The 27,569-nt window shown below is 39.1% G+C and overlaps 1 protein-coding gene across 1 annotated transcript in view; it reads right to left on the bottom strand.

Annotated features, from left to right (window-relative positions):
- GABRB1 (gamma-aminobutyric acid type A receptor subunit beta1) overlaps positions 1-26,363 on the bottom strand; it is a 408,404-nt gene extending 382,041 nt beyond the window's left edge. Inside the window, exons 1-3 of the mRNA XM_004764920.3 lie at positions 25,755-26,363; positions 25,483-25,574; positions 24,990-25,057 (exon numbers count right to left, since the gene is read on the bottom strand). Of these exons, the coding sequence (XP_004764977.1) occupies positions 24,990-25,057; positions 25,483-25,574; positions 25,755-25,834 (240 nt within the window). The 5' untranslated portion in view covers positions 25,835-26,363. The remainder of the gene's footprint in view (positions 1-24,989; positions 25,058-25,482; positions 25,575-25,754) is intronic.
- Positions 26,364-27,569: the final 1,206 nt, after the last annotated feature.

Below are 27,569 nucleotides of genomic sequence, written 5' to 3'. Positions count from 1 at the left end.
CTTCTTGTTCAGTGACCTGCCTCTACGTACAGGTCAGTGATTAGTAAGTGTCTTGAATGATGATGGGTTCTTCTGCACAGAAACAAAAGCTCTGTTCTCTAAATAGAAATTCTAGGTATTATCGTCGTCTCATGAATCCTTGGCCTTCTTTAACCTCACAGGCTATATAAAACTATGTTCCAAATGAATCATTTGTCTGTTACAACTACAGCTCTATGCATCTTTTGCAGGCAGTAGTTTTTACTATTGCGTATTTTCATGGAACATCTGCACGATGCACTGTGTGCTCTCGGGGATCCATCTCTTGCTCAGGGTTTTCTGCTTTACCATAACTAAAGTCAGTCCGTATTAGGAACCTACTTAATCTCATGTCTGTGGATATTTTGTGTAGGATCTCCTTTAGGTGGCATACTGGGGTAAAAAGCCTTGTGCAGCTTCAACATGAGTGACTATTCCATGTCGGTGATTATATGCTACTGGGACAGACCAATGGACAACTGTTCTCTCTACTTGCACCAAGTATACACACTCCTCAGAGGAGTGGTTTCAGACTCACATCTTATCTTAAGAGATTAGGAGAAAATGTGATTCAGTTCTGGAAAGCTTATTATGATGTAGTTAACCAGGGTGGATGTGCGAGATGGTGACATTTTACAGAACTGAGCTTATTGTTCACGGAATATCAATTGTACTAGATGTGCACTGTATAAGCTACTTTCTCAGAAGACAATTCCAATTGTGTTACCATGTAAAGTGACTCATCTTTATTCTAAACATTAAATGTACTTAGAATTGTCGTATCCATGTTTTCTTCTGGTGGTTTCTAATTCGTATAAGATTTTCATATATAATCTTTTATTTTGCATCTAACCCCAACACTATGGAGAAATTATTTTAAAATAATAATCATCATCTTAATAATTCAATGGATCACATGATATTAAAAAAAGCCCTCACAAATGACTGCTATTTAAGGAAAAATTTGGGATGCCAGAATCATTAAGGGAATCATGTTTTTTCTTACCAGATTGAAAGCTCAATCAAAGAAAAAAATGTTAGAGACCTAGGTTCCTTAGCTCACTTTTCTCTTCCTTATAGTTATCAGTGGTGTAAAAGTAGGACAACAAACTGTATGTTGGACTATGCTTTATGGTCTTATAAATCATTTTTCAGTCTCTTTCCCTCTCTCTCTTTCTCCTTTCCCCCCATTCATTTTCATCACTGTAGAGGTAGCAAAGACTGCATCAGAATGTCAGTTCAAACTTTTTCTTTCTTTTCAATCCTTCTACGAGTTAATTGAACACCAACCTTCCTTCCTATTAATTTATACCCAGGCTTATGTCTTCTAGGACAATGATCAAAACTAATTTGTCCATTTTTACATGTGTTCTGGTTTTTCTCCTCAATCCTGTTGGACCTAGATGGTAAAACTGAAGAGAAAATGATTGCCAAGCACGTCTACTTTATACGTCACTAGACTCCCCATCCTACCTCACCCATCTCTGACAAGCTAAGAAATGCCTTCTCAAGAAAACATAATGAAAATAACTGATCTTAAATTTTCTTCGCTAAAGAAAAAGGAAAGAGATTTAAAGACCTCTGAGAGTATGGTCCTTCTTGTGCTTCCATGGCTTTGTTCTTAATTAATTTAAGCTGAGTTTTAAAATAAGGGTAGGAATTAAGTGGAATAGAAAGGATGCCATCATTTTTCCCCAGGCTGGATCATACAGAGAGTTGGAATCCACATGTATCCATAGAATATGATTGGAGCCATCACATGGAAGATACTTTAATATGTGTTCATTGACGATTTGAATATCTTAGCCTAGGACTCACCAAAGCTAGAAATTTCACTAAAAAAACCACTTCATGAACATAACCCTTTGTATTTTAGAAGGGCCAAATGCTCCAAGAACGCTTATAGAATAAGCCTTTTCAAAGGATTGAATGTGATCATAAATAAGTGTCATACCCAATCTTGAAGACAGGTATTTTTTCTTCAATAGAGGACTAGGTATAAAAAAATCTGTAAACCTGGTGATTCACAGACCTGTACCCCTGGAGATAAAAATATATGTTTATAAAAAATAAAAAATTAAAAAAAAAATCTGAAAGCATTAGGTGCTTTCAGAAGGATGGGAAAGGCCAAGCTTAGATAAGACAAAGTACGAGTGAGAAAAGAATTTTGCTCAAGGGCCCCTTGATCTATGGCGGTAACTCTCCCAACCCTTGGCAAACAGTGTCTATTTGAGTATTAATAATAATGCTCTGCTCTGTCACCATCTTACCTTCCACCCAGGATCTCTGCCTTGGCTATAGGGGCAGCTGTTTAACATAAGATCAGCAAAAAAAAAAAAAAAAAAAAAAAGTCATTCCATTTGGAATGTAATTAGCATTCTGAACAATATTTAGACAAAGTGCTTGCCCATGTAAATGGTCCCTGTTTAGTTACCACTTGAGTGCCTTCTACCCCAAAACAGGTAATTAAAAAGCCCACTACTGAGCTCCTTCAATCTCAACTCAATGGATAACTGCATTAATGGAGAACATTTAATTCCAACCCATAATTAAGTTTGGCAGTCTAAAATTATTTGAGGTTAACCATTCCTCCCTGAGTATTTTGAAATTCTTCCAAACCATGTCTCTTCCAGATTCTATGCTACATATGCATCTATAGTACCTTTCTTCCCTCAAACAAATAACTTTGTTAAACACACACAAGAAGTACCAATGTCTCATTTCCCCTCATGGATGGGAATGTTGGGGTGGAATATGCATGTTTATGAAGTTTAGAATAGACACACACACACACACACACACACATACGAGAAATCACCTTACTTACCTCACTGCTCACTTCAAAAACAAGGACCCTAGAAGCTAATGTTACAATTCAGGTCCTACCATTATGAATGAAATTAATTTCTTCTATTATGTTTACTGATTTAAAGAAAAAGTCCAAATTACCTTTTTATTACTATATTAGTATAACCTGCGAAATTAAAAATTTTAGAAATTCCATCCATAAACTAGTAAAAAAATAATAAAACTACTCTTGAAGTGCTTTTTAGACTTCAAATATATTAGGCAATCATTATCTGTTTATCCATCACAGTCCTTCAGCCCAACACCCACTGGTACTTATGAAGGTAAAGCAGACAACACGGTGCCTAATCACTACAGGAGAAAAGAAGAGAGTCTCAGAGAGTAGAGTTGATTCTCTCTAGATCATGTGACAAGTAACAGGTCAGCAAGAAACAGAAGCTGGTCTTCAGATCCTGGCCAAGTGTTCTTTCCACTCAAGTACATAGATTCTCACTTTCACACCTCACTTTCACATTCTCCTGGTTCCCTTCCCTTTTGTTATGAGTTTTCCAGACCCAGAGCTTCCAGTAACTACTACAGAGCATTGTAACCTGCTTAGTCAGGAGCCATTTATATGCATGCATTAGAGGAAAGAAAAAACTTGGTAAATGAATGGTGAATGAGAGATCACTTATATCTTCTCAAAATATGGAGAAAAGAGTTTTTATTATGTTGGTATCACAGGCAATGGGCTGGTTTTTCTGTTCATTTTTGGATTTGGCCAATTAATCTGTTAAAGGAATTATCAAGATAGTAAAACCTATGACGTTGAGATACTGGTACTCAATGAGTTTAGAGTTTAGTAAGAGGCAAGCCCGAGGCACATAAACAATTAATGTGGATACTGCAAGACTAAATTCAATAGAGCTTCTCAGGGAAATTCACTCTAAGTAAGCATTTTTTTTTCCATTTTATTTTATTTTATTTCTTTTCAGTATTCCGGCATTCATTGTTTATGTACCACACCCAGTGCTTCATGTAATACGTGCCCTCCTTAAAACCTACCATTAGGCTGACCCAACCCTCCACCCCTTGCCCCTCCAAAACCCTCAGTTTGTTTCTCAGAGTCCACAGTCTCTCATGGTTTGTCTTCCCCTCCAGTTTCTCCCAGCTCCCTTCTCCTCTCCATCTCCCAATGTCCTGTGTTATTCCTTATGCTCCATAAGCAAGTCAGCACTTTTAGCTATGTTCTGACTCTACTGGTGTGAGGGAGGTCCTGTGCTGGCCAGCCCATATCTCACAGCACTTTCAGGATTGCAACACTCATTCCTCCAGCTGCTTGGAGTGATGGCTGATGTCTCTCAGCTGAGTCTGTCTCCAGGGATGGAGAATGGTTCCATCACAGTCACTCACATCTCCTTTCCAGGGACGGTCCATGTCATATAGCTGGTGATGTCAGAGGTGGAGTTGGGAGTGTAAAGACCCAGGCCACATGCCTCGATTTCAGATGATTCTGAAATGTCATTCGACTGCCAGATTCCCCATTGGTGCTAGTGATGAATTTGTAGCAACACCATCTTGAGTCGATTTCATTTCGTCATGTGCTACCAAAGTCGAAAATTTTCCCGCCTCCTTGCCCAGTGTTGCTGCTCTCCTGCCCCCACAGCTGTTGCTCCTGAGAGCATTCCCCAATACATCCTGATAAACAGAAAAGCCCAACCTGAGATAGGTTCCTTCCTACTCCTCTCTCTTTTCTCGTATTTGAATTTCTTCTCCGATTTCCACTAATTAACTATACTCACTAAGGTCACCATGGCCTCAGCCAGCATGCCCTCTCTCTCTCTTCTCTAGGCATCTCAGTGCAGTTCACATATGGAAGTGTTCTGTCTGGTTCTCTCATTTACCTCCTTGCATCTACCTTAACACATTATGAATCTTCCTGTCAACATGCCTATCCTCTTATGGACTACACAGTTGTTTTAACCTCAAGCTTGCCAAATAGAGTATGACCGGCTAAGGGCTTCAACACTCAGGAACAAAGATGGCACAGGGCAGCTGCTGTGTTAGATGGTTTAAATCACCTGGTATTTAAGTCCACTGAATGCTTTGGAAGCTAATCAACAAAGGAATAGATACCTTGACAGGAAGAATCATAATTAAGATAAAGTCAGGGAGAAAAATGGGAGAAATGAACAGGAAGTTGGAAAGCATGGGGTATAAACAGAAAGATCAGCAGAGCCAACAAGAGGCTAGGAATAGGGCACGCAGCTCTGGTGGGTTTAAAGTGCTGGTTCAGAATTCCTGGGTTTCACCGCCTCTGGTTACTTAAAAGGCTACAGCATCAACTGTGAGTCTTAAAGCAGACTGGGCTTATGGTAGCTTCATGCTTCTGAGTCTGTGTGCAAAACACCTTTAAACTCTTGGTCCATGTGCTTTTAAGTAATTGTGCCTGTGTTACAGGGAACTAAAGAAAATCCCCTCCCCATACCTTGGGCCCATGTCTGAAAATGCACATCAGTATGCACCCATGAGTCTGCAGCCTCCACAGGAGGTCCGGTAGGACACCAGGGAAGAAAACAATGATCATGACTTATTACCATGCTGTTGTCTTTCTGTATACTCAATTCAAGTCCTCCCATAACCCTTCATATAGTGGCACCGTGGCCTCCATTTTTATTTTTGTGAAAAGAGGGAGACCCAAGACCAAGTCAGCATCTACTAGGCACCAGGTTTTGTGCTTCCTATATGGTGGCTTTAGTAACATTTTATAGATAACCAGATGTCAGCCAGCATCTTCTGGGAATGAAATCAATTAACTCCAGCCCTTCATCATGTACTATTAAAACTCTCATGTTTTCCCTGGGATTTTGTGCATGCATGTTCAGACACGTCACAGTCACCTCTCTGACTCTGATTTCCTGTTTCTTCTGAATTCTTATCATTCTGCTCTTAAGTACACAGCTGTTCTGTTCCCTGTATTCCAAGATGACCCACATAATGGAACTCAGCTCCTCAAAACCATGCCAACAAAGCATTTGTAAAATCACAGACTTAAAAAAAAAAAAAAAAAGCTAGAGAAGCAATGGTAGTTTATATCACAGCAATGAAAAATAACATAACATCAAATAACAAAATCCTTGTTTTAAAGTCCTTTAGCCATTCTGGCACTGGAAATTATTTGTTGAGAATTTTAACATCTTGTCTAGTTTTGCAGCTCGTTTTGTCTCCAGTCTTCCTTTTCATCCCGGTCCTCCATTTCCTACTCTGCCCTCAATTCTCTTGTATTATAACTCAGAGAATTTTGGCTCTTTTCCCCCTCCTACCTCTAGACATATTTTGTCTTCCCAAAAGCTCACTAACATCTCCCTAATACAAAGGGCCAGTTATTCTGGGGCTTGCCCTTTAACACCACAGAATAACTGGCAGAGCTTTTGAAATCCCAGTATTCTCTTCCTTTCTTCTTGCTTTTCTCGGCAAGCAGAAGGAGCGACCTAAAGATGCATCTTCCTACTGTGCCTTCCTGCTTGGGAAAGGAGACGCAGACTCAGTGAGTCTGAATGGCATTTTTTTCTTTGCCCCAACACACAGAACAAGGAAATTAACGGAGCACTCACAGAGACAGAGCCAGAACCCAGGGTGGGCCTAATAACAACCCATACGTTTTTCACCATGCTGCTTTTCCAGAACAGATGGTGGTCAGATGAGTCTCCATTAATTACTAAATTAAGGAAAAACAGGGGAAAAGATCAGGGAAGGGAAGGAAAGATGGAAGAAAAGAGAGGAATGATCAATGATACTGGAATTGAGTTTATGATTGAAGTTTTTCTTTCCATTCACGTAGAGTAAGGAGGGGAAAATGTGAGGAGTCAGGAGATGAAACTGAACATTTGTTGTTAATTTGCTTCTCAAGGCAAAGGAGGCAAGTAGAGGGAAAGCAGTCCTTTTCCCAGTGCTGAATGTCTGCTTATAGCAAGCCATTTGCAAAGCAGCTGTTCAACAAAAATGACAGGCAGGTATCTATAAACTCTACTGAAATAATTTTTTGCTTCCCCGAATCTTTTGCCCTGGCTCTTACTTTGCCTTTGTATCTGAAATTTCCCCAAAATACCAAAAATAAAAGCTTTCCTTAGAACTTCTAGCTGCCATCTTTTTTTTTTTTTTTAAGATTTTATTTATTTATTTGACACAGACAGAGATCACAAGTAGGCAGGCGGTGGGTGGAGGGGAGAGCAGGCTCCCCGCTGAGCAGAGAGCCTGATGCAGGGCTCGATCCCAGGATCCTGAGATCATGACCTGAGCTGAAGACAGAGGCTTAACCCACTGAGCCACCCAGGCGCCCCATCTGCCATCTTTTAAATACACACACACACACACACACACACACACACACACATACACTCATACATGGGTGTTTCTTTCCTAGTAACTCTCCAATAAAATCACAAGTTAAAGGAATTTTAAAAATATAAAATAACACACTGGTCTGATGAGGTCAATTATCAAAGTTATTCTGAAGTTACATATTTTCATACTTCAATAACACCCCCCATGCATTATGCTTAAAATTAGAACGTTTTTCAAAACCTACTTTGTGTTGCACCCACTCTCGGACCTGAGGAACGGAGCGATACAAAAGGTGATGAGATTTCTGACTTGACCTGATCTGTGTGTGCCTGAACCTAGGTGGGGTGGAACAGTGCAGTCTGCAGTGAAAACACATGCCTAGTTAAGCATGTCCTTGCTAAATTCCCCACCGAGACATAAGAGCACATATTATTCTTCAGCTGTGAGGAATGAACAAATACAGCAAGATCTATGTTCGTGAGTAGCAGTACTATGCCTTATTTAGTACCAAAAAACAGTAAACATGAAAGCCTGTAATGGCTTCAGCAGAATTTAGTGGTCTCTTGAATAGCCTAACTCTGCATTTTTTGAAATACAGAAACAACAGTTTATTTCAAGCAAGTTGTTTTCCCCTAAACTGTGTTCCATGACTGTCTTCTACTTTATAAATACACTGTTCTGCAGTAAATCCTTTTGATTTTTATTTCTGTAGAGCGAGCTAAGTGATTGTTATATTTCCATTACCATCATTTGGAGTAAGCCGAAAGAAACAGAGGTTTTCACATTTTTTAATAGATGTGTTTGATTTTTAAAATAAATGTATTTTGAATGTATATTCCTCCATGAGGCGGAAAAATGAAAAATATCCCCTGTAAGCTGTGTGGTAATAATAACTCGCTATTTTAACCTCAAGATGCCATCTGCATTTCATAATGTAATTTCCCATTTCTGAAAGGACAGTGATGAAATGATCTGACCTTTACATATTCCTGTTTGATTTCTCTCTCAGTGTCAGTGGGAAAACTAAGAAGAGCTAAATATACCTGAGCCTTTTCTGTCTTCTCTACCCAGAAATGGGTCGTCTAATTAGCTTCCCTACTCTCCCCACCAAGAAACCGTTGGCATGCTTCCCCCCTTCTGCTGTTGACGCCTGCCCCCATTAGAGAATCTTGGAGTGGAGAGCAATTCTTTCTTTCCACTGGCAGGAAATCTTGTGAATTGAAAAACAACGGATTTTAGATTTTCTGGGTCTTCATCTTGGACTCAAACAAAGAAATCACCCTTGTAAGCAAACCTGACAGGAAAAACGCTGTGTTGCCTGTTTTATGGACCATGGCAAGCACGTCCAGGGAGGGAGAAACAAGAGGCCTGGGCTCCCACCAAACAACGCTCTCCTCTGGTGAGTCATTTTTTTAAAGTCTCCAGCCCCAGAAGATGAAGAGATAAGGCTCTGTCCAAGGAAATACAGACATTTTCCTACGTATGATGGTTCTACTTAATGCTTTTTGACTTTAGGAAGGAGCAAACGCCACAGGCACTCCAGTGGGAACTACACTTGGAATCTCGAAGGTGGATGCTTTCGAGGGCTAGTGAGGGGCTCTGGATACTCTCGCGAGGCTACTCTCGGGAGGCTACTCTCGCGAGGCTACCCTCAGGAGGCTGCTCTCGCGATGCTCCCCTGGCTCGGCCCTGACTTCTAGTCAGCCACCTGAGGAACAAAAGCGAACAACTCCTTCGCTGAGTACCACCCTGTAGGCAGACAGCCGTTCTGTTTCTCCCTGTCAGGACTATATTCCATAAGTTACGTGAGATACTCAACCCTGTCTTATAAAATAGGCTTTGCGTTAGATGATTCTGCTCAACCGTAGGCTCCTGTGAGCGATGGGAGTCGCGTAGGGTACACTGCCCTAAGCTACGATGTCCAGCGGGTTAGGGAGATTACATATATTTTCGACTAAAGATGTTTTCAGCTTAAAATGGGTCTATCCGGATGTACCTCCATCGTTAAGTCGGGAAAGATCTGTAACCCCATAGAACTGGAGCAGGGATACCAGTTCCTCCCCGAAATCGAAAACTTGATCCTTTTGAGTGGGATTCTGCCTGACTCTTCATGTAGAGAAGTACAGTTCTGCCTTTAGTAACACAATTCAGACTAAACTCTAAACTGAAAAGAATTGGTGGTTGGATAAAATGAGAAGGGGGGCGTGTGATATTGTGATTTAGAATAAGAATGCGTATTTGGTCTTTTCCCCAGCCCTAGCCTACTTTCTGCCGCAGAGCTCCTTGGATGGAGTCTGGAGAGCTTCCGGGCTGATGAACACGTTGGAGGGCCTGAGGCAAAGGCATTCCGGGAGCGGACAGGGAAACCTGGCACCTTTTCCTCTTACCTTGTCTTACGTATGTCTTTCATCTGGTTGTTCCTGAGTTCTATCCTTTTACAATAAACTGGTCATCTACCAAGGAAAATATTTCTCTGCGTTCTCCCAGCAAAAAATAATCAAACCCAAGAAGGTCATGGGAACTTTTGATTTAACGCAAGTCAGTCAGAAGTAGAGAGAATTACCTGGGTTTGTGCCAGCAATCTGACGTGGTGTCAGGGACAGTCTTGTAGGATTGGATTCTTAACCTGATGATATCTCTGGGTACACAGTGTTGGGATTGAGTCAAACTGTAGGACATCCAGCTAGTTCCTAAAATATTGTTTGTTGTGTATGTGTATGTGTGTGGGGGGGCACCCCCTGCTCCAAGATAGCCCTCTTTTGGGTTCTGGATTTGGGTTCCAGAACCCAAAAGAAGGGGTTAGAGGTCAAACAAGCGTAAGGTTTAAACACAACTCCATTGCAAATGTCTGCAAGCCTTCCTATTCCCAGTTCTTTTTCTGTGAAAGAGAGCTATTAAATATTCCCATCTCAGATGGCTCTTGTAAAAACTGATTTCGAACACTTATTCTGATACCCAATACATGGTATGTATTCATTATATTTTAGTAACTTTGTATTCTTAACATTAAGGGTTGCCCTTTTTTTCCTGGGCTAAATACTGATGTAATATATACACAGATTTGAATTGAATACATTATATTTCAGTTTAATTCAACAGAATTTTATTCAGCCTGCCCTGTGCAGAAGGCACTTATTAGGCACTATCTTTAAGAAGTTCTCATTAAAAGAAACCCTTGGCATTTGAGGATTTAGTATCTCCTGCATGACTTCTTCATTAAATATCTAGAAGGTTAGTGACATGGCAACTTCTCAGATATAAGTCTGAGTAGTTTGCACTAAGGTCAATAAGTTACTTGTTCCAGAAAGAGCCACCAAATTAATGCCATTCAAGCCAAGTGCCCTGGTCACTGCCTCTGAGTGTGTGGTTTTAATCCTCTTAACTATATATACTCTAATGATAATCAAAATGTGGGAATATTTGAAGATCTCACAACATATTATACGTAGGTATCAAGTAAAAATCTCAAAAGTTCAAATTTCTCAATCAGAAAGGGTCTTAGAGAAATGCTCTGTCTTGTGTCACCCTCTTGCCTTTAGACAGAAAAGCCATATACGCCAACTGGGACAGATATAATTATCTTTTCTTGTTCTGAGGCTTTCTAAGGATGGACACTTCCCAGATACTCTTCATAACTCCTTCCAACATCTTCTCACTCATTACAGTCAAGATGTTCTTCCTTATGTCCAATCTAAACTTTGCTTCTTTTTTCAAGTTGAGTTCTTTCAGAGGCAGTGTCAAATCCATTTTCTCTTTCTATTTCCAGTAAGTACCTTACACAGCACTTTAAGTGACACCTTGCATGAAACAGTCCAATGTGATTTAAATCAGTGAATGGATTAAACATTTTCATAACTTAAAGATGTTAATCAAGCTACTCCTTAATCTTTACATGATGTAACTCTGAGCTAAGTAATGGCAATTGCTAATGCATTTCATTGTAGGACACATTTTGCTAACTATTAATCATGTTTTCTAACTTTGAAACCTATGTTTAAATGCTATTAGAAATAATGATGCTTTATGATTTAGCTGATTAATGACCTAACTACCCTGAAGGCAAATCTTTAGATCTGCCATGCAAATCACAGACCTGGGTACAAATCACAGCTGTGATTTGTATAACCTTGGGCAAGTTACTTAGTTTTTCTATGTCTCAGTTTCCTTAGCCGTAAGATAGAATAATAATGATAAATGTCTCATGGCTGCATTACGTATTTAGTGGGTTAATAATTGCAAAGTATTTAGAATGGTAACTCTTTTGTAGATGTGTTCAATATGTATTAATTTTCATTATTAAGATGCAAGAATGATTTTCCAAGCCTTAAAATTTAAATGATATTAATGAATTTCTCTCTTTCTGAGCACTCTTGGTAATCTTATTTCTACATCTTCTTCGTTCTATTTTCCCTGCCTAGAATATTCATAACCTTCCTACCTAGATTATCTCATCTTGAACCTCTCAGCATGGTTGCATCTTCTCTGTGATGTCCTGAATGATCTCATCTTCAAGACCCTTTTTTTCAGTGCAACTTGTGGTCATTTATGACCTCATGAAGACCGTTACCATTTCTCAACTTATCTTTTCAGTGAGATTCTTGGCTGTTCCTTAAAGGAATTGAGTAAATCCTACAATTTTTAATAACCTTTGACAATTCTTAAGAAGCTCTTGGTAAGCAAAAGTGAGCTGATATATGATGTTTTTATTTGATTATCTCAAACGTTAGTGTAAAACTCTTATTAGGTTATCTCATCCATTCTACCTAATTCTATTGTTGGTGTTGATACATAAAGCACGTGGTACATATTAAGTGCCCAGTAAAGAAAAAGCATCAGTTTAAAAATAACCAGTATTTTCCCCAGGCCAAGTAACACATTATCTCAGTTTGCCTCTAATGACCTAAGAGGAAGATATCATTTATCCCCATTTTAAAGATGAAAAAATTCAGGCTTTGAGTATCATGGAATGATCAGAAATCTTGGCTTTCCCAGGAGAATGTTGGTTTACACTTCCTGTCCCATGTAATAGTGATAGCATTCCCTTTTATTCTCAAAAGCGCATGTTTAGACAATAAACTATATGATTACTGTAGAGATAATGCCAAGGTAACAGATTCGGTAGGTGGAGGGACTATATTTAAAGAAGTCAACTCCAGAACTCTAATCTCTAGGCTAAACCCATGGAAAGCCATGCGTCTATTTCTTACAGATACCAGGGAGTAACATAAAATATGAAATTTAGAGAGGGATGGGAAGACCATACACAGATTGAAACTTTAAATTTGAGAAGTCTTAAGAGTGAGAGCAAAGAGAAACTTAAATTTTTTTTTTCCATTTCTTTCTTCCAGATCTCACAGAAGAGTTTCACAATCAGAAATACTATACATTTCAACTGCATAAAGAAAATCCCAATATTAAACAAATATATTATTACATTTGATTATGCATGATGTGAATTCATGTTACTCCTGATGTGCTGGCATTAAAGAGAGAGAAATTCATGACAAGATTTTGAGATAATGGTAAAATAATAAAAATACCAGCACTTAATGTTTATATAGTAATTTACAATTTATACATCACATACACACAGCATGCATTTGTATATGATTTATCTCTTGGTTCTCACAGCTCTCTGAAATAGGTACAGCAGAAATTATTTCCATTTTACATGGAACTGAGCATCAAAGGGCTTAAGTCATAAGATTTATGCTTGAGAGTATAAATTAGGATACAACATCATCCTGACATTTTAAAGTGATTTAAAATTATTCAAATATAACTTGACAGAAGCACATTCAAGGAGAATGTACTTCAGGAGAAAAACCAAAATTATATACACCAGATGGGGAGTGTCTGGACTTAAAAAGTTGCCAGTATGCTGCCCACTAGGCACTGATTTTAACTATAAGATTCATTGTCTACAAAGTTATTAAAACTACAAGATATTCTCTTGTAATGAAAATCGTAAGATGTTATCATCACTTTGCCCACCAGTGTGGATGATACACCCCCAGAGAATGGAGGAGCGTTTGTTGATTTTACATCTCGGATTACAAAATATTGAGTATTGCTGTCAGATCACGCAACATGCATTCTGAGCGCAGAGGATCAGTGTGGACAACACACTGTCAGATCACGCAACATGCATTCTGAGCACAGAGGATCAGTGTGGACAACACACTGTCAGATCACGCAACATGCATTCTGAGCGCAGAGGATCAGTGTGGACAACACACTGTCAGATCACGCAACATGCATTCTGAGCGCAGAGGATCAGTGTGGACAACACAAATGCTGTCTCAGCACACCTCAGTCTAGCTGTTTCATATTGGCTCCCTAAGTCAGGAAACTGCTGATTCTGGAGAAAAGTATGAAATAACTCCTGTTTCCTCTCTCTTTGTATCCTTTTCTAATCTTTGTCTCTTAAGCAAACTTGATTTCTCACTCAACCATTCTTTCACACTCTGGTGTATGTACAGGAAGTAAAAACTAGTATTATTGTTGTTTCTCTTGGGATTATTTGCAATTCAGCAGAATTAAAACTGAGGGTATCTGGATCTAATGAGAGCATTTTAAGCTGGTGCTCCCTACTGACATACCAACAGAATCCCATATTTTGACTCAAAAACAAACCTCTGCTTAGTGAGATCGAGCACTATTGGAAAAGAATAATAGCAGTTGCTTTGTCTGAGTTTAGGTTCAGCTATCTCTGTCTATTTTGCAGAACCAAAGGTGTGAATCCTTTAGAATGTGGAAAGTGGGGCACCTGGGTGGCTCAGTGGTTTAGGTCTCTGCCTTCGGCTCGGGTCATGATCTCAGGATCCTGGGATCGAGCCCCACATCGGGCTCTCTGCTCAGCGGAGAGCCTGCTTCCCCCTCTCGCTGCCTGCCTACTTGTGATCTCTCTCTGTCTGTCAAATAAATAGATAAAAATCTTAAAAAAATGTGGAAAAGCTGTTCATCAAGATACCTATGTTTTATTACAGTGATTTTGAACACAGTAGGGCAAGTGTCATCTGTGATGTCTATCCTTCCACAATTGCAGAGACCCTGGTTATGGATTCCCCTTCTAATTTGTTGACAACACAGTTCATAGGGGTATCTCCCAAGCTAGTGTTAGCATAGGTGTAGGAGAGATGCACTGATAACCCACCAAGGACTGAATATGAGTTTTCAGTTTTGTCAGTACTTTCTACTCTCCAAATCTTTCAACCTGTCTTCCTCCTCCAATGTCTAACTTCAAAACTTCTAAAAATCAGTCCTCATCACATTAAGCCAAAAGTTTTCAATTATACTGAATTTACAAATTGAATATATTCAATTATGTTTCAGTTGAGCTTTCTAGTCAATCTCTGTCTCAGCTCAGTAGTCAGTTTGAAATGGGACTGTGTTCTCTCAGTGTTTCTTTGGTATGTGCAGAAATGTGTGTGTGTGTGTGTGTGTGTTTGAGGGGTGGGCAGAGAGGTGGTGATGTCATTGGAAAGAATCTTTTACCACGATTTAATATGGTAGTTGATTTAACACATTTACTGTTTATGACAAATTACCATGTGGATCTAGAAGTTTCAGACAAAATTTGACATTTATGTAGTAGCAAGGACACAATTATAACAATAACGACTGGATAGGTAGCTGGGTAGATTAGAAACATATTAAACATATATATATATTCATATATATATATTTCTTGGATTAGACACTATATCTTCAAATCTAATAAAGTTTTTTGGTTATCTTTTGAAACTTAATTTATCTCATTCAAGATCTCACCACATTGGTTGAGGAAACCCTTTTCCTTCTTTTTAAATGCCATTTCCTTTATAGTCATCAATCAAGTTTTTCTTTAACAATTTCTTAAGTGTTTCCAGAAATATTGATAGTCCAGGTGCCAGTATGGAAATGACATTTTGAAAAATGAAAATCAGTTATTATTTTTTTTAAAGCCAGTGAAAAGTTATGGGGGTGCATACATGTTTATGCATTTATATTTGTCATAAAGTAATTTTGTGTCCGTGAAACTGGCTGTGCCATGCGATAAACTTGTTTCTATAGAAACGGCTCCTGATTCATGATCAACATAAAAGAAAATTACAGTTGAAGGCATAAGGTAGAACTGACAGAGAAACTATTCATTTCTGAATTAATAAATTTAAATACCATTATTACTAACACTTCTTTATGACCATAAAAATTATTTTATTATCCTAATAATGTTATTAAGTTCCTATAAGATACTAGGAGCTCATATTTGTCATAAAGAATATAATCCTCCCGGAGCTTACATAGTACAGGCAGAAAAGACAAGGTCAATAAAAATCTTATATGGACTAAAAGATGATCATTATGTTATAGTAGGTCTTTTGACTTTTTGGAGCCTTGATTTGTTTACATGCCCTATATACTCTTTCTCCAGCATAGTTTTCTCTATTGTGGCTACAGAAAAGGCTCTATAGGAGAAAGATGACTTCCTGTGGGTTTTAAAGGGGATCTATATGCATTTGGGTGGGAGAGGGATTGCAAGTGGTGGGAGGGAGAAATGGTGGCCTCGGACATGAGAAATATTCTAGGCACAGGTAGGATTTCAACTAAATGTCATTGAAATGTCTCTATGGAAACTACAAAGCTGTTCCTCTTGACTAGAGAATTGTATATCTTCCCTTGAAAATAATAGATCAGAAGAAAAGAAAAAGAAAAAAAATCTTCCCATGAGTCACAGAGGGTTAGAGTAGGCAGGGAACCTGAGCTTTCAACAAATCTATTCCCCCGCTTTCAGGAAGGATCCCAAATAACTCTCTCATTCAAGCAGGATTCATTTCCAGCAACTTCCCTGATTAATCCATTCAGCAGCAAGAGCAAGGCATCTAGCCTCTAACTTTCCTGTTCTATCCGAAACACCTTCGCCCATAATCTTTTTCAGTGGAGGGAGGGATGGAATAGCGGATCGCTGTTGGCTACCTAAGAACCTTCTTCTATTTGAGTCTATTCCTCTAGCTGTGTCTCTGCTTTCTTTCTCTACACTAAATAATCCGATCTATGAATATAATTTTGCTTAAATAGTTATCCTCTTTCCAAGAGAACATTTGCGAGGGACAGAGCTCTGTTGAGTTCTTTTTTAAAATCATCCCCACCGAGCCATTCAAATGTTTCAGTTCTTCAGCAAAGTTCCCAGGAGTCACTTTTTAATTTCCTGGCAGCTAAGCTTCATTTCTCAGGGCATGCTGTTGGCCTCGCTTGTGCTCTGTTATACCGAGTCTCATGTCATCACCAAATACACTTTTTGCAAGAACTCACAGTGCTTTCACATGACTTCACATGAAAACACAGTGTTCCAGAAGGACTCTGAATCATTTTAGGGACGTGGTAGAGAGAGAGCAGATGCTGTGTAAGTGAGCTCTCCACACATCTTTTTCCCCCACCTAGTTGGTTTTATAAAGGCAACGAAAACAGTACAAAGATCGCTTCCCTGGGGAAATTTGAAAAGTATGTTCTACACCCTATCAGGGTCCAGGTTCTTCTAGAGAAAGAATAATATTTCTAGAGATTAAAGTTGAATGCACTCTACTCTGTCTTTGGCCGGCACCCTTTCTCTGCATCTCTACCCAGCTCATTTCAGCCACCATATTTATGTGTCCCAGGATTTCTCCCTACAGAACTTGCTTTCTATATGAACAGAATTAGAAGACTCACCAAAGAACTAGTCTTTTTCAAGTAGTTCCAATCTCCAGTATTCTCCCCCAATGTCCCTATAAGTACATTATAACATCATGCTTTGGCATTTATTTTTTTAATTCTGAAAACATATCCACTTCAGTGATGAGCAAGGTGGTTGGGACTTCTTTTCCTGTGTTCCACCCTGGGCAGATGGTGTCACATGAAGCTATCACTCAACATGCAATCCTGTAGGGCATCCTAGGATCATTTCCTCTCCAACATCCATCATCTAACCAGTTACAAAATTCATCTGATTTGCCTCTGTTTGATTATCTATTCTTCTTTTTTTACTTTCCACTCCTAAGTCCATGCTTTTTCTACTTTAGGTGTTTATTGTCTCTCATCTGGAGTTTGAAACACCTTCCTGGCTTCTTAAATAGGAATACTGCCCCCAATTTCAGCCTTCTCTGCTTCATCTTTCCCATAACTTCCAGAATGATCTATTTGAAATGCAAAACATAGCACTTGTTAAAACCTTTAGCAGGTTTTCTGTATTTCAAGATTAGTATTCATTTCCTAAGCATACATATTCCAGCATCATATTTTCCCTCTCTCTCTCTCTTTCTCTCTGTCTTTTTAAAGCAAAAGTATAAAACATGTATAAGATTTTTAATAAATCAAGCAACTCAAAAGGACATGTGAAATACAGTCGGTATCCCTTCCGGTCATACCCCTAGTTCTAATTCCACTTCCAAGAGACAACCATTCATTTCTCCCGTATTCTTCCAGAAATGGTCAGTGCATATACAAATATATATACATACATATATGTGTTTATAGACAGTCTTCTTTTTATACAAGTGAAAACATTCAATAACACTGCCCTACGCCTTGCTTTCAGTTTTGTCTTTATGTCTTGACAATCTGCCCCGTGTCCTTTAAGTTTTCACAAGAGTGAATTACCTGTGGTTCCTGGAACACTCTGCGCTCTTTTTCAGGCACACTTGCCAATGCTTACGCCCTTCTTTTTGCTTGGATCTTCTTTTCATTTGTACCCTATACATGGTACTTACTACTATTCCTCCTTAAGATTCATCTCAAGGATTAACCCTTCACCGTGCCTTAGAACCACTCCTCCATGTTCTCATAGAATCTTGGACATACATGTCATAGCACCTAGCACATCATTTGAAAGTAGATTTAATTAAAAAAATATAAAAAATAAAAATAAAAAATAAAAGTAGATTTATATGTACATTGTCTTGTATAAGTATACTTGTATACTATAAAATATCTGAAGGTATGTAGCATAACTTATATTTCCTTCCCTAGTGCCCATTTCAAAACATGATTAAAAATTAGAATTTTTCTGTGTATATGCGTTGAACCAAAACACCCCCAAAATAGGATAAATATAAATGTTTCCAAATCTTCCAAAGGGGAAAAAATCTTCATTTGGGCAATTAAGATTTTAAGTACTTTTTTTTTAAGGACTGTAAACTCTACAAGACAGAGACCAGCAGAATAATTGAATGAATGTTCTTGGGAAATGCCTTTTGATCTTAAATATATAATATGTTGACAAGTTTTCCTAGGATTGAAAGAGGGGAAATATGTTAAGTACTTAATAGAAGGGTAACAGAAAGAACAACTGTTAGCAGAAAAGCAATGAGCACTAATAAAGATTCTAAAGTGGGGTAACTGGGCTCATAAAAGAAAACCCACACATCTTTCATTCTTGTGGTCAGCCTTTTCTCTAAGTTATAACCAGTGACAGGAATTAATTATAAACCCTTTCTCAAACGTTTCTGTTAAGTGCTGGGTAATAGGTTGTTATATGCCACAGACTATTAACTTTCTTCAATGGATAGTCAAGGGATTTCATGAAATGTACAATCTGCTGAAAACAATATTCTAAAATGCAGAAACCTGATCCTAGTGTTATTAAAAACATAAAATTCAGTACTCTGGAAAAGTTCACGGAGAAACTCCACACTAACATTTAATCAACTATAAATATATCCATTTATCTTCCTATTATCCTCAAGTATCCTCAAGTATGGTAATGTCATTGGCATTATTAAAACTCAAGTCAGCTGGAAACACTTACTACCATTGTTTTTCTTTTGAAATGTTTTACCTTCCTTGATAATCACAAGATTTCATTCAAGTGTGTTTTTAGGGTGCTGTCAAGACTTTGGGGGTCTGCCAAAACAAAAACACCAAACACCAAGTTTGATACCAAGTAATGTCCAGCTGAAATGAACCCTTTAGCTTTAAGGTTCTCCCATACCACCTGATGGAAAGATTTTAAATGGGTTGGGTAAATTCCTTTGGGATATCCAGATCCTGGAAAGTAATGGTTTTCTACTGTCTCACATTAAATGTTGAAAAATTTATCCGTTTGACAGTTGTAGAGAAATGTTCCTAGTTTGAATACAGTGAACAGAATCAGATAGAAGTATTTCCAGTTCGATATTGGTTCCAATGTTCAGTGCGATATAAATGAGGGATGAGTCAAGTCTCATTTTGAAAACTGTTGATCCAACGTATCTTATTGCTGTTTGGGAATATGTTTTTAAAAAATGGATGGTGATACCATGACCCATTAAAATGGTGATTCAAGAGGCTCGGATCACACACAATCATTGCTGCATTGTTCCCAGGAGACCACCATAGTTTGCACTCAGTAGGAATTTAACAAATGCTTGCTGACTGACATATCTAACAGGGGACTAAAACAGAATGAAGATGGACACCAGCAGGGGGTAAGATGGAGTGGAAGAATCTCGATTTTGGCAGAGTCCAAAATCTTTAAAGATCTGAGTTCATGTCATAGAATATTTGAACTAAAAAGAGGTTTAGCCAATAGTGCCTTTTACCCACCCTCATTTTACAGAGGAGAAACTTGAGGCCCAGAAGTCAAATGACTCACTCAAGGTCCCAATGCTAAATACTGGGAATGTGTTTTCACTTGCCTGGCAGATAGGAGCCAGACCCTTGAGGCAGGTTGTCTGGCTTCAAATTCTGGCTGAGCCATTTATGAGCTCTGTAACTTCTGAGCATGTTATTTAATCTAACCTAAATTTTTCCATCTATAATACAGGATAATAATCTGGTTTCCTTAAATCTAGGATTAAATGAGCTAGTAATATAAAGGACTTGATAAATACACCTCATACATAGGATTTGTTCAATAAATGTTACTATTTATTTTCAATGTATTATACACATCAATATCCAGTCTGGCCTTGTAATCTCATGATCATGGGCTTTCAAATGTGAATTCAAACTTGAAAAACTCTGGGTAGGCTTGCTTTGTTGTGGCTTAGGGTACAAAGAGATTTTTTGTTGTTGTTGTTGCTATCTCCAAACAGAATGGCAAAGGGAAATTTTTCCTCTCTCAGTTTCTCAAGACAGTACAGTATTGTAACCCAGCACCTAAAAGTGAGAACTCGTTGATTACTCACATAAGGAAAAATGTACTTATACATTTTTTAACTGCAGATGTCCGTTCTTGCCTTTAAATGATACTGACCTATTTGCTCTATTTGCAAAGGAATTTTATCATAACCTCAGAGAATTTCCTGACATCAACAAGAGTATGTTTAGACTATTTTACAAAGCTATTGCAAGCTCCTCAGTGGGGACAAAAACGGTTTGCAGTGTTCTCTTTTCTAAAGAAGAAAAGTCATTGGTGTTCTGTAAAGCAGCAGGATAGTATTGTCGGAATTACTGTGCCTGGAAATATTTTCATAGCCATCGTTTCAGGTTGGCTGACTCATAAGTATTGACACAGTGAGGAGGACTGCTGATTAGTGAACTCAAGCCTCCTCATCCTGCCTCTTGCCTTTGTCCTGTTCCTTATCATCAATTACTAAACCAATGGCCCCTTTGAACACAGCTACCTGTTTATCTAGAAATTAATTTCAAATTTAATTTGGAGCCTTGAAGTAATAACATTCTTAGAGAAATTCAAGAGGAAACAAGTTCATTTCTTAATAAAGCATGATCTTAGAATAATGTATTACAACCTTGGTGCTCAGAGTGCTGTCTACCCATCAGCAACAGGCAGAATGTGAACCCCATCCTGATCTCTGATTCAGAATTTGCATTTTGACATTTGAAGATCTCAGAGTGATTCAAGGACACACAGCAGACTGAGAAACACTGACTTAAAGAAATGGGTAGGGTGGATTCTGAAAGTGGTTACTGTTCTGTGTCACCAAGATCAAGTAATTAGACATAACTATAGTATGTACCAGAATCCTCTGGAATCAAATATTAAAATAACAACCGAACAACAGTGGATATTCGATAAATTATATTTGTTTTTCTTTTAGGTATGATTTACACAATTGGCTCATTTTAGGCTTTTGTGGGGTTTTTTTGTTGTTGTTGTTTTGTTTTTGTTTTTACTGTTTTCATTGTTAATTGCAATGCATAGAAGACTGTTCACTATTGCATCCACCCATGCATGAAGGAAGAAAGGAAACAATGAATGCATGGTAGTTATCCATTACTGAGAGTGGCTACTTGGATTTGGACTCAATAGATACAAAGTCTTCTGGGAGTGACCACTTGGACCATTCATTGGTCTTTAGGTCAGGGACAGAGAGTTTTATACTCGGAACTCTTAATTGATCATCAGAAGGCGCCTCCTAAATAAGAAGACACGGCTAGTTATTGGCATCTGAAATGCAAGAATTCAACCACTTGTTTGCAGGGAGTTAATTCTATGCTTCTCTAATCTTCTGCTCAAAGAGAAGACCTGCTTAGTAATACCTGTGTTTTACTGGGTTTATAGTAACAGATGTTACTATGACAGATGTTAGTGGTTGCTTTAAGGCAATTTATGGGGGCTACTGTGTTTTTTTTGCCCCAACTGCCTTCTGTTCAGCTTTAGTCTAGATAGAGAGAGAGAGACAGTAGGTACATGGCTTGGCAGGAACTAAGGGAAGGTTTGAAGGGTTTAATATAACAATAAATGGAAATCATAGTAGCTTTTTAAAGATAATTGTTCAGAAAAATAACAGTATATAATCACCCTCATCTGCATAGTATATCATAGTATATCCTATAATGTTAGAGGAAAGAAATCCTTCTTAATTTAATCAATAAAATGAATTCTTGAAAAGAAAAGTCTTGCTCTTAAGTATAATTTTTTTCTCCATCAGAATTATTCATCAGAGGAATATCACTCAGAATTCACTGCTCAGAACCAACAATTGCTGATTGTACAGGTTCCTGAATACAAAAGCTCTCTTTTATTTTCTTAGTTTGGGAAAAACATTCTATATTCTGAAGAACATGAATCAGAAAATATTCGATGTTAGGTTAGTCTTTAAAACAGATAATTCAATAAACCAGTGTGGAATTATATTGCACTTAGGGTAGCATAAGAAAAGAACAAAAAATAACAGAGCCTAGTTCTCAAACCCATTAATGTAATGTACAATTATCATGTCATATTTTCCAGCCATGGAATGGGTGGATAATAATGGTAATGAATGAAAATATAAAAATTAACAGTGTTTTAGTAGTGGATTTTAGTCAAGATTTTCTTTAGAACTATGTTTTTATTATATTCATTGTCCATTCTTCCTTTTCGTCAATTTTGGTAAAAATTTCCTTTTAAATAACCTCAAAAGTTACTGCCTATCAGTAACTTTAAAATTTCCTTTTAAATAACCTCAAAAGTTACTGCCTATCAGGATACTGTAACATGCTTAATATAAAAATAAATGAATCTTATTTCCCATTGATATTTCAGCCCTACTAATATTATCTAAAATTCAAAACATTTTGTAATGTTCTTAACTAGGGCTAACTATTGAGATTGTGTTGATAGTCCCTGATCTTGAAATTCCTTTTTGTTTCCATTTTTCTTGGATTTATTTCTAATCTCTTTATCTCAATGCTTTGTCATAGATGAGAAAGATAAAACAGACCTTGGATCCTATTGGTAACTCTTATTAAAACAAGGAACAGTAAGTAAATCAAGGTTTATTATTTATTATTATTTATTAAACCACTGTTTAGTGGTTTCTATTTTCCCATAATGTTTCTAATACCACTGTGGAAAGGCATTTGGTATTTCAGTACAATGTATTTTTCAAAGGCTTATCTGTTGGGGAAATATTTTTTAAAAATCAGGCACATATACGCATGGTGCAGTAAATTACGTAAATAGTCTGTATTATTCCATCAGTGGGAACACTTTCTAGTGGTACTGAAATTAAATACAATCCTTTTTGTCTGGGCTGTGTATGAATTCAGTTGAACAACAGGTTATACAGAGATTTTTTGCTGTGGTGGTGGTTATTTTGGTTAATAGCAACTTCCCTATTCAATTCAGTTTCTCATTGTAACTCAAAAGTTGTCTGTAAATGCAGTCAACAGAATTATACATTTTTAAAAATTCTGAAAAGCATACTAACCTATATAGAAAATGAACCACTGGCAAAAGCACTGCTTGTCTTTTGAGCTGTCTGAATCCTCTCCCATTTTATAAATTATCTACGTGGGTACTTACAAGGTGCCAAAATAAGTGACTGAAAAGGAAAATATTATCATCATTTAACTACATGATACAGACTATTTTTTAATTCATTATCTAATTTATCCAGTTGGAATGGCATGGAGTAGGTATGATTTGCAAATGTGCACATGTTATTACATTCTCCAGTGTTTGTAAGTAAGTTTTGGGTTGCTTTGTAGTAGTGAGATATATATGAACAGAATACTATAAATAAGTCAGTTTGTTAAAAAAATCTTTCTTGAGTCAGAAAATATTCACTGTGCATTCATTTTAAAAAATAATTTTTCTTTTTCCAATACAACCATCAGTGACATTAAATAATTAAATAATTAAATAAGGTATTAAAGCAGGGAAAGTTACAACTATAAAATATAGAAATTTAATATACTTTTTCTTCTAATCGTATTCAATAACTATAAACATATTTATTTTTTCCTTGACATAACCTAAAAAAGGGAAGAATTCTTAAACCTTAGCATGTTAAAACAGCACACTAGTAATGAAACGAAATGACAATTCAGTAGACTTTACAGCTATAGAGTGACAAAATCCCAGAAGGTTTTAGTTTTTAAATTATTCAGGCTGTCTAAATCTCTGCTGCCACAGTATTTTTTTTTTTTTCGCAAATGGAATAAAAATGGCATTTTGCTCCCGTAGATCTAGCTGTTGCCTGGGAGGTTGGTTCTAGAAAAGCAACAGGCTTTTCCCCCTGCCTTACAAGAAGCAACAGTTAGAAACTCTAACAACTAGAAAACTGCTACCCCACAGTGGTTGGAAACAGCCAACAGAGAAGATGATAGCTATGATTTCCATCTACTGTGCAACCGCTTCAGAAAGGGAAATAAAAGAATGTTAACCTTTAGAAGGGGCTGCTTTATGTTACTACCGCACCCTACCCCCTCCGCCGTCCCTTTAATCATCAGGCTTTTCTGGCAAGCTTAGGTTTCTAGGGTAAAGCAAAGCAATAACTCCGACCCATTCTATTTCAACGTAAATGTGCAAGATGCTAGAAGACAAAGTCCTCAACCCCCACACGGGACCAGTACAAGCCTCCCCAAATGCTGACTCGAACCCTTTCGCATTAGTCAGCACGGACTGTAGTCTCAGCCTGTTGCTCCGGCCACACGGCGTGTTCGAGCCCGGAGAGAAGGAGCGCGCACTCTGAAACGTGTCTGCGTGCTTGGGCGCCTGGCGGCGGGACCTGTGCTGGGTCTCGGGTTCAACGACCACTCGGGTTAGGCGACTACGGACCACAGTCCGGGGACCCCGATGCAGGCCGCGCGGCCGCCGGCAGATGGTGCCCTCCTCCTCCGAACAGCGGAGGGAACCCGGCTCAAGTACCGTCAGACTCCGCCCCACCCGATCCTCCCGCGCCGCTGTCTCCGTCCTTCCCCAAACAGTGCCGAGCACGTTTCCTCTGGAACACTGCAGTAGCGTGTGTGTGAGTGCGCGCGTGTGTGTGTGTGTGTGTGTGTTGAAAATACAAACCGGGGGGAACAGAGGGTGTGTGTCAGTGTGGGGAGCACGCGGAGTGGGACTCCCGGGCCGGGGCGAAGTGACCGCCAATGAAACGCAGAGGGCGAGGGGACCCGTCCATTTCCCATCTGCGTAAGCCCGGCCGCGGGCCCGTCGGGAGGCCACTCACCATGTTCACTTCGGAGACCATGTCTATGCTGGCGACATCGATCCGCATCCCTACGTCCACAGGGGGCCCTGCGGGGAGGTGGGACACATTATGGACATATTCTTAGAGCGGGGACAGGATGGGGAGAGCCAGGGGGCTTCCCTGCGCTTACTACATTTTGAATGGGCTTCCTCCATCCCCCACCCCGCTTGCAGGGGACAGCCTGGGAAAACAGGTGTGGGCACACGCGTGATGCAGTGACTATGCAGAGGGTGTGTCGGGCGGGGGGAAGGTCGGCTCTGCCTGGGGTGTCATCCACCTGCGATGACGGTCCGGGGTGTGTGTGTGTGTGTGTGTGTGTGTGTGTGTGTGTATGTGTGTCCAGGGCGTAGGGCGTAGCGCACACTTGCGGAAATGACATGCTTTTTTTTTTTTTTTTTTTGACATTTATCTTTGACAGGAAAGGAGAACTAGATATGTATGGGTTACAGGTTGAAAAAAGATGAAGCATTACCTCCAAAGTCCGGCCGCAAGCGAATGTCATATCCTTTGAGCAATCTGTCCACTGTCTCTTTCACGTATGACATGTTGCTGGGCTCATTGGCGCTGAAGGGAAGAAGTAGGGACCGAATTCAAAATGAACACAAACTGCGAGCAGACATAAATACAGACAAGCACACCTTACCCCCAAATAACAAGCTACATGATCCAGCAGGCATGTAAAAAGAAAAAAAAAAAATCAAAAGAAAATAAAAGAGAGAGAGACGTTCAACAACGGCAGCTCACCTGTGTGCACAACAGACCATGGCAATCATCACAGGGAAAGAGAGAAGCCCCAAACTCTCTCGATTTTGTACTGTCCACATTACTAACTCTGATTAAAGAATTGTCTTTCCTGCGAAGATTCAAGGAATGCAACTTAGTCGGCGGCAGGGCAGTAATTCCCGAAAGGACCTGCGCATGCGCAGAGGGTGCTCACTACCAAAAGACACCTTGTGCCTTGCAAACAATATTCCTAGTGGAACAGGCAACAGATTTCAATCCCTTTAAAGTTCCTGTTTGTGGTGTTCCACGTCCTCTGAGTAGCCGGAGATATCCTGCTCTTTCCTTGCTCCGGATCCTGTATTCATTTGCATACTGGGATTTCTTCGAGCTTTAGAGGTTGCTATGTTCATTTCCTTTCTGTCCTCAACCTGATTTTTTTACTCAACTCCCGGGGATCTGGCTAAGGCTGCCGGTGATTGGCATCCTTCGTTGGCAGCCACGGTGGTCCTAGAACCGGGAGTGTGGCGGCGGGGCGGTTCTCCGAGCTCCGGGGTGTGCCTGTATTCCTGATGGGAGCACGGCGGGGGTGGCGGGCGTGAATGGAGGAGAGCCAGAGAAGAAGGGAGGGACAGAGGTAACTCAGCAAGTATTTGAGGACTCCAAGAATCAGGTCCCCTTAGGAAGCATCCTAGGACATCTGCCTTAGTGTAATCCTTCTCTGTGGGAGGGGAAGGAGGAGAAAGGAGCCAACTTTTATCACTCTCTCCCCCACTTTTCTTCCTTCCCCCTCTCTTGTCTCTCCAGGCACGAGATTTAAGGGAAACAAGCGAGGAGGTAGCATCTCTGGGCAGGCAACCCTTTTTCTAGTGCCATCTGCAGCAAGTCCCACTTTTTTCTAGGTTTTGGTAAGGAAAACCTCTTCCTTAAAATTGCCGGTGTGTTAACCGGCACTAGCAGCCCCGAACACAACCGTGAAGCACCCAGAGGGTCTAATCTCTGTTTTCGCAAATAGACTGGGGCTCCATGGATGCAAGAGGTGTTTGAATTACATTAAAGTTAGTCAATACAATTCAGTAAATGTCATTGAGCACATGGCAGGCGGGAGACCCTGGGCTAGGAATATGTTCATTTGTTTAACGGTATATATTAAATGTTTACTATGGTCTAGGCATTCTGGAACTTAGAGACGACTTAAAGAGGGTTACTGACCTAGAGAAATTCACAGGCTCCCTGTCAGGAAGATGGACACAAATATAAGGAAATTCATTTTGTCTCTAGATAGTTTATATAGTGATGAGAGGCTTGCTAATTCATAAAAGAGAGATAGAGAAGAAGAAGAAGAGAGGTAGATAAGGGCGTCCAGACAAGGAGAAAGCTTTTTATCAGAGCAGGGACGGAAAAGTATTACAGAAGAAGGGAACAGCCTGTGCCAAGTCTTGGACACTTGAAAGGCTCTGGTCTATTTGGATGGCTGAAACCAGAAATAACTGATCAGAATGTAAAAGAGGAGAGGAAGGGACAGTGGTGTTGAAGGTGCAAAGAGAAGCTGAAGCCAGACCATAAGGAAAGTTACCGCTTTTACTATGCCAGTTTAGGTTTCTAGAAATGACTGAGAGTTTTAAGTAGGGATAGTGAGGGTCAGATGTCAGTTTCAGACACAACGTTCTGGTAAAATAATCATGATCGGAATAATTAGAATTTATCACTTGCTGACTATTTGCGGGTCATCACGCACATTATGTAGATAATCTTATTTAAGCCTTCATAATAATCCAAATGTGGTAGATATTACTATTATTCTCAAATTATAGATAATGGTACTGGGAACAAATCAGG

This window comes from Mustela putorius, unplaced genomic scaffold, assembly GCF_011764305.1.
Source record: "Mustela putorius furo isolate JIRA1106 unplaced genomic scaffold, ASM1176430v1.1 tig00000430_pilon_pilon_pilon, whole genome shotgun sequence".
Taxonomy (NCBI): Eukaryota; Metazoa; Chordata; class Mammalia; order Carnivora; family Mustelidae; genus Mustela; species Mustela putorius.
This window is presented reverse-complemented; position numbering and strand designations above follow the sequence as displayed.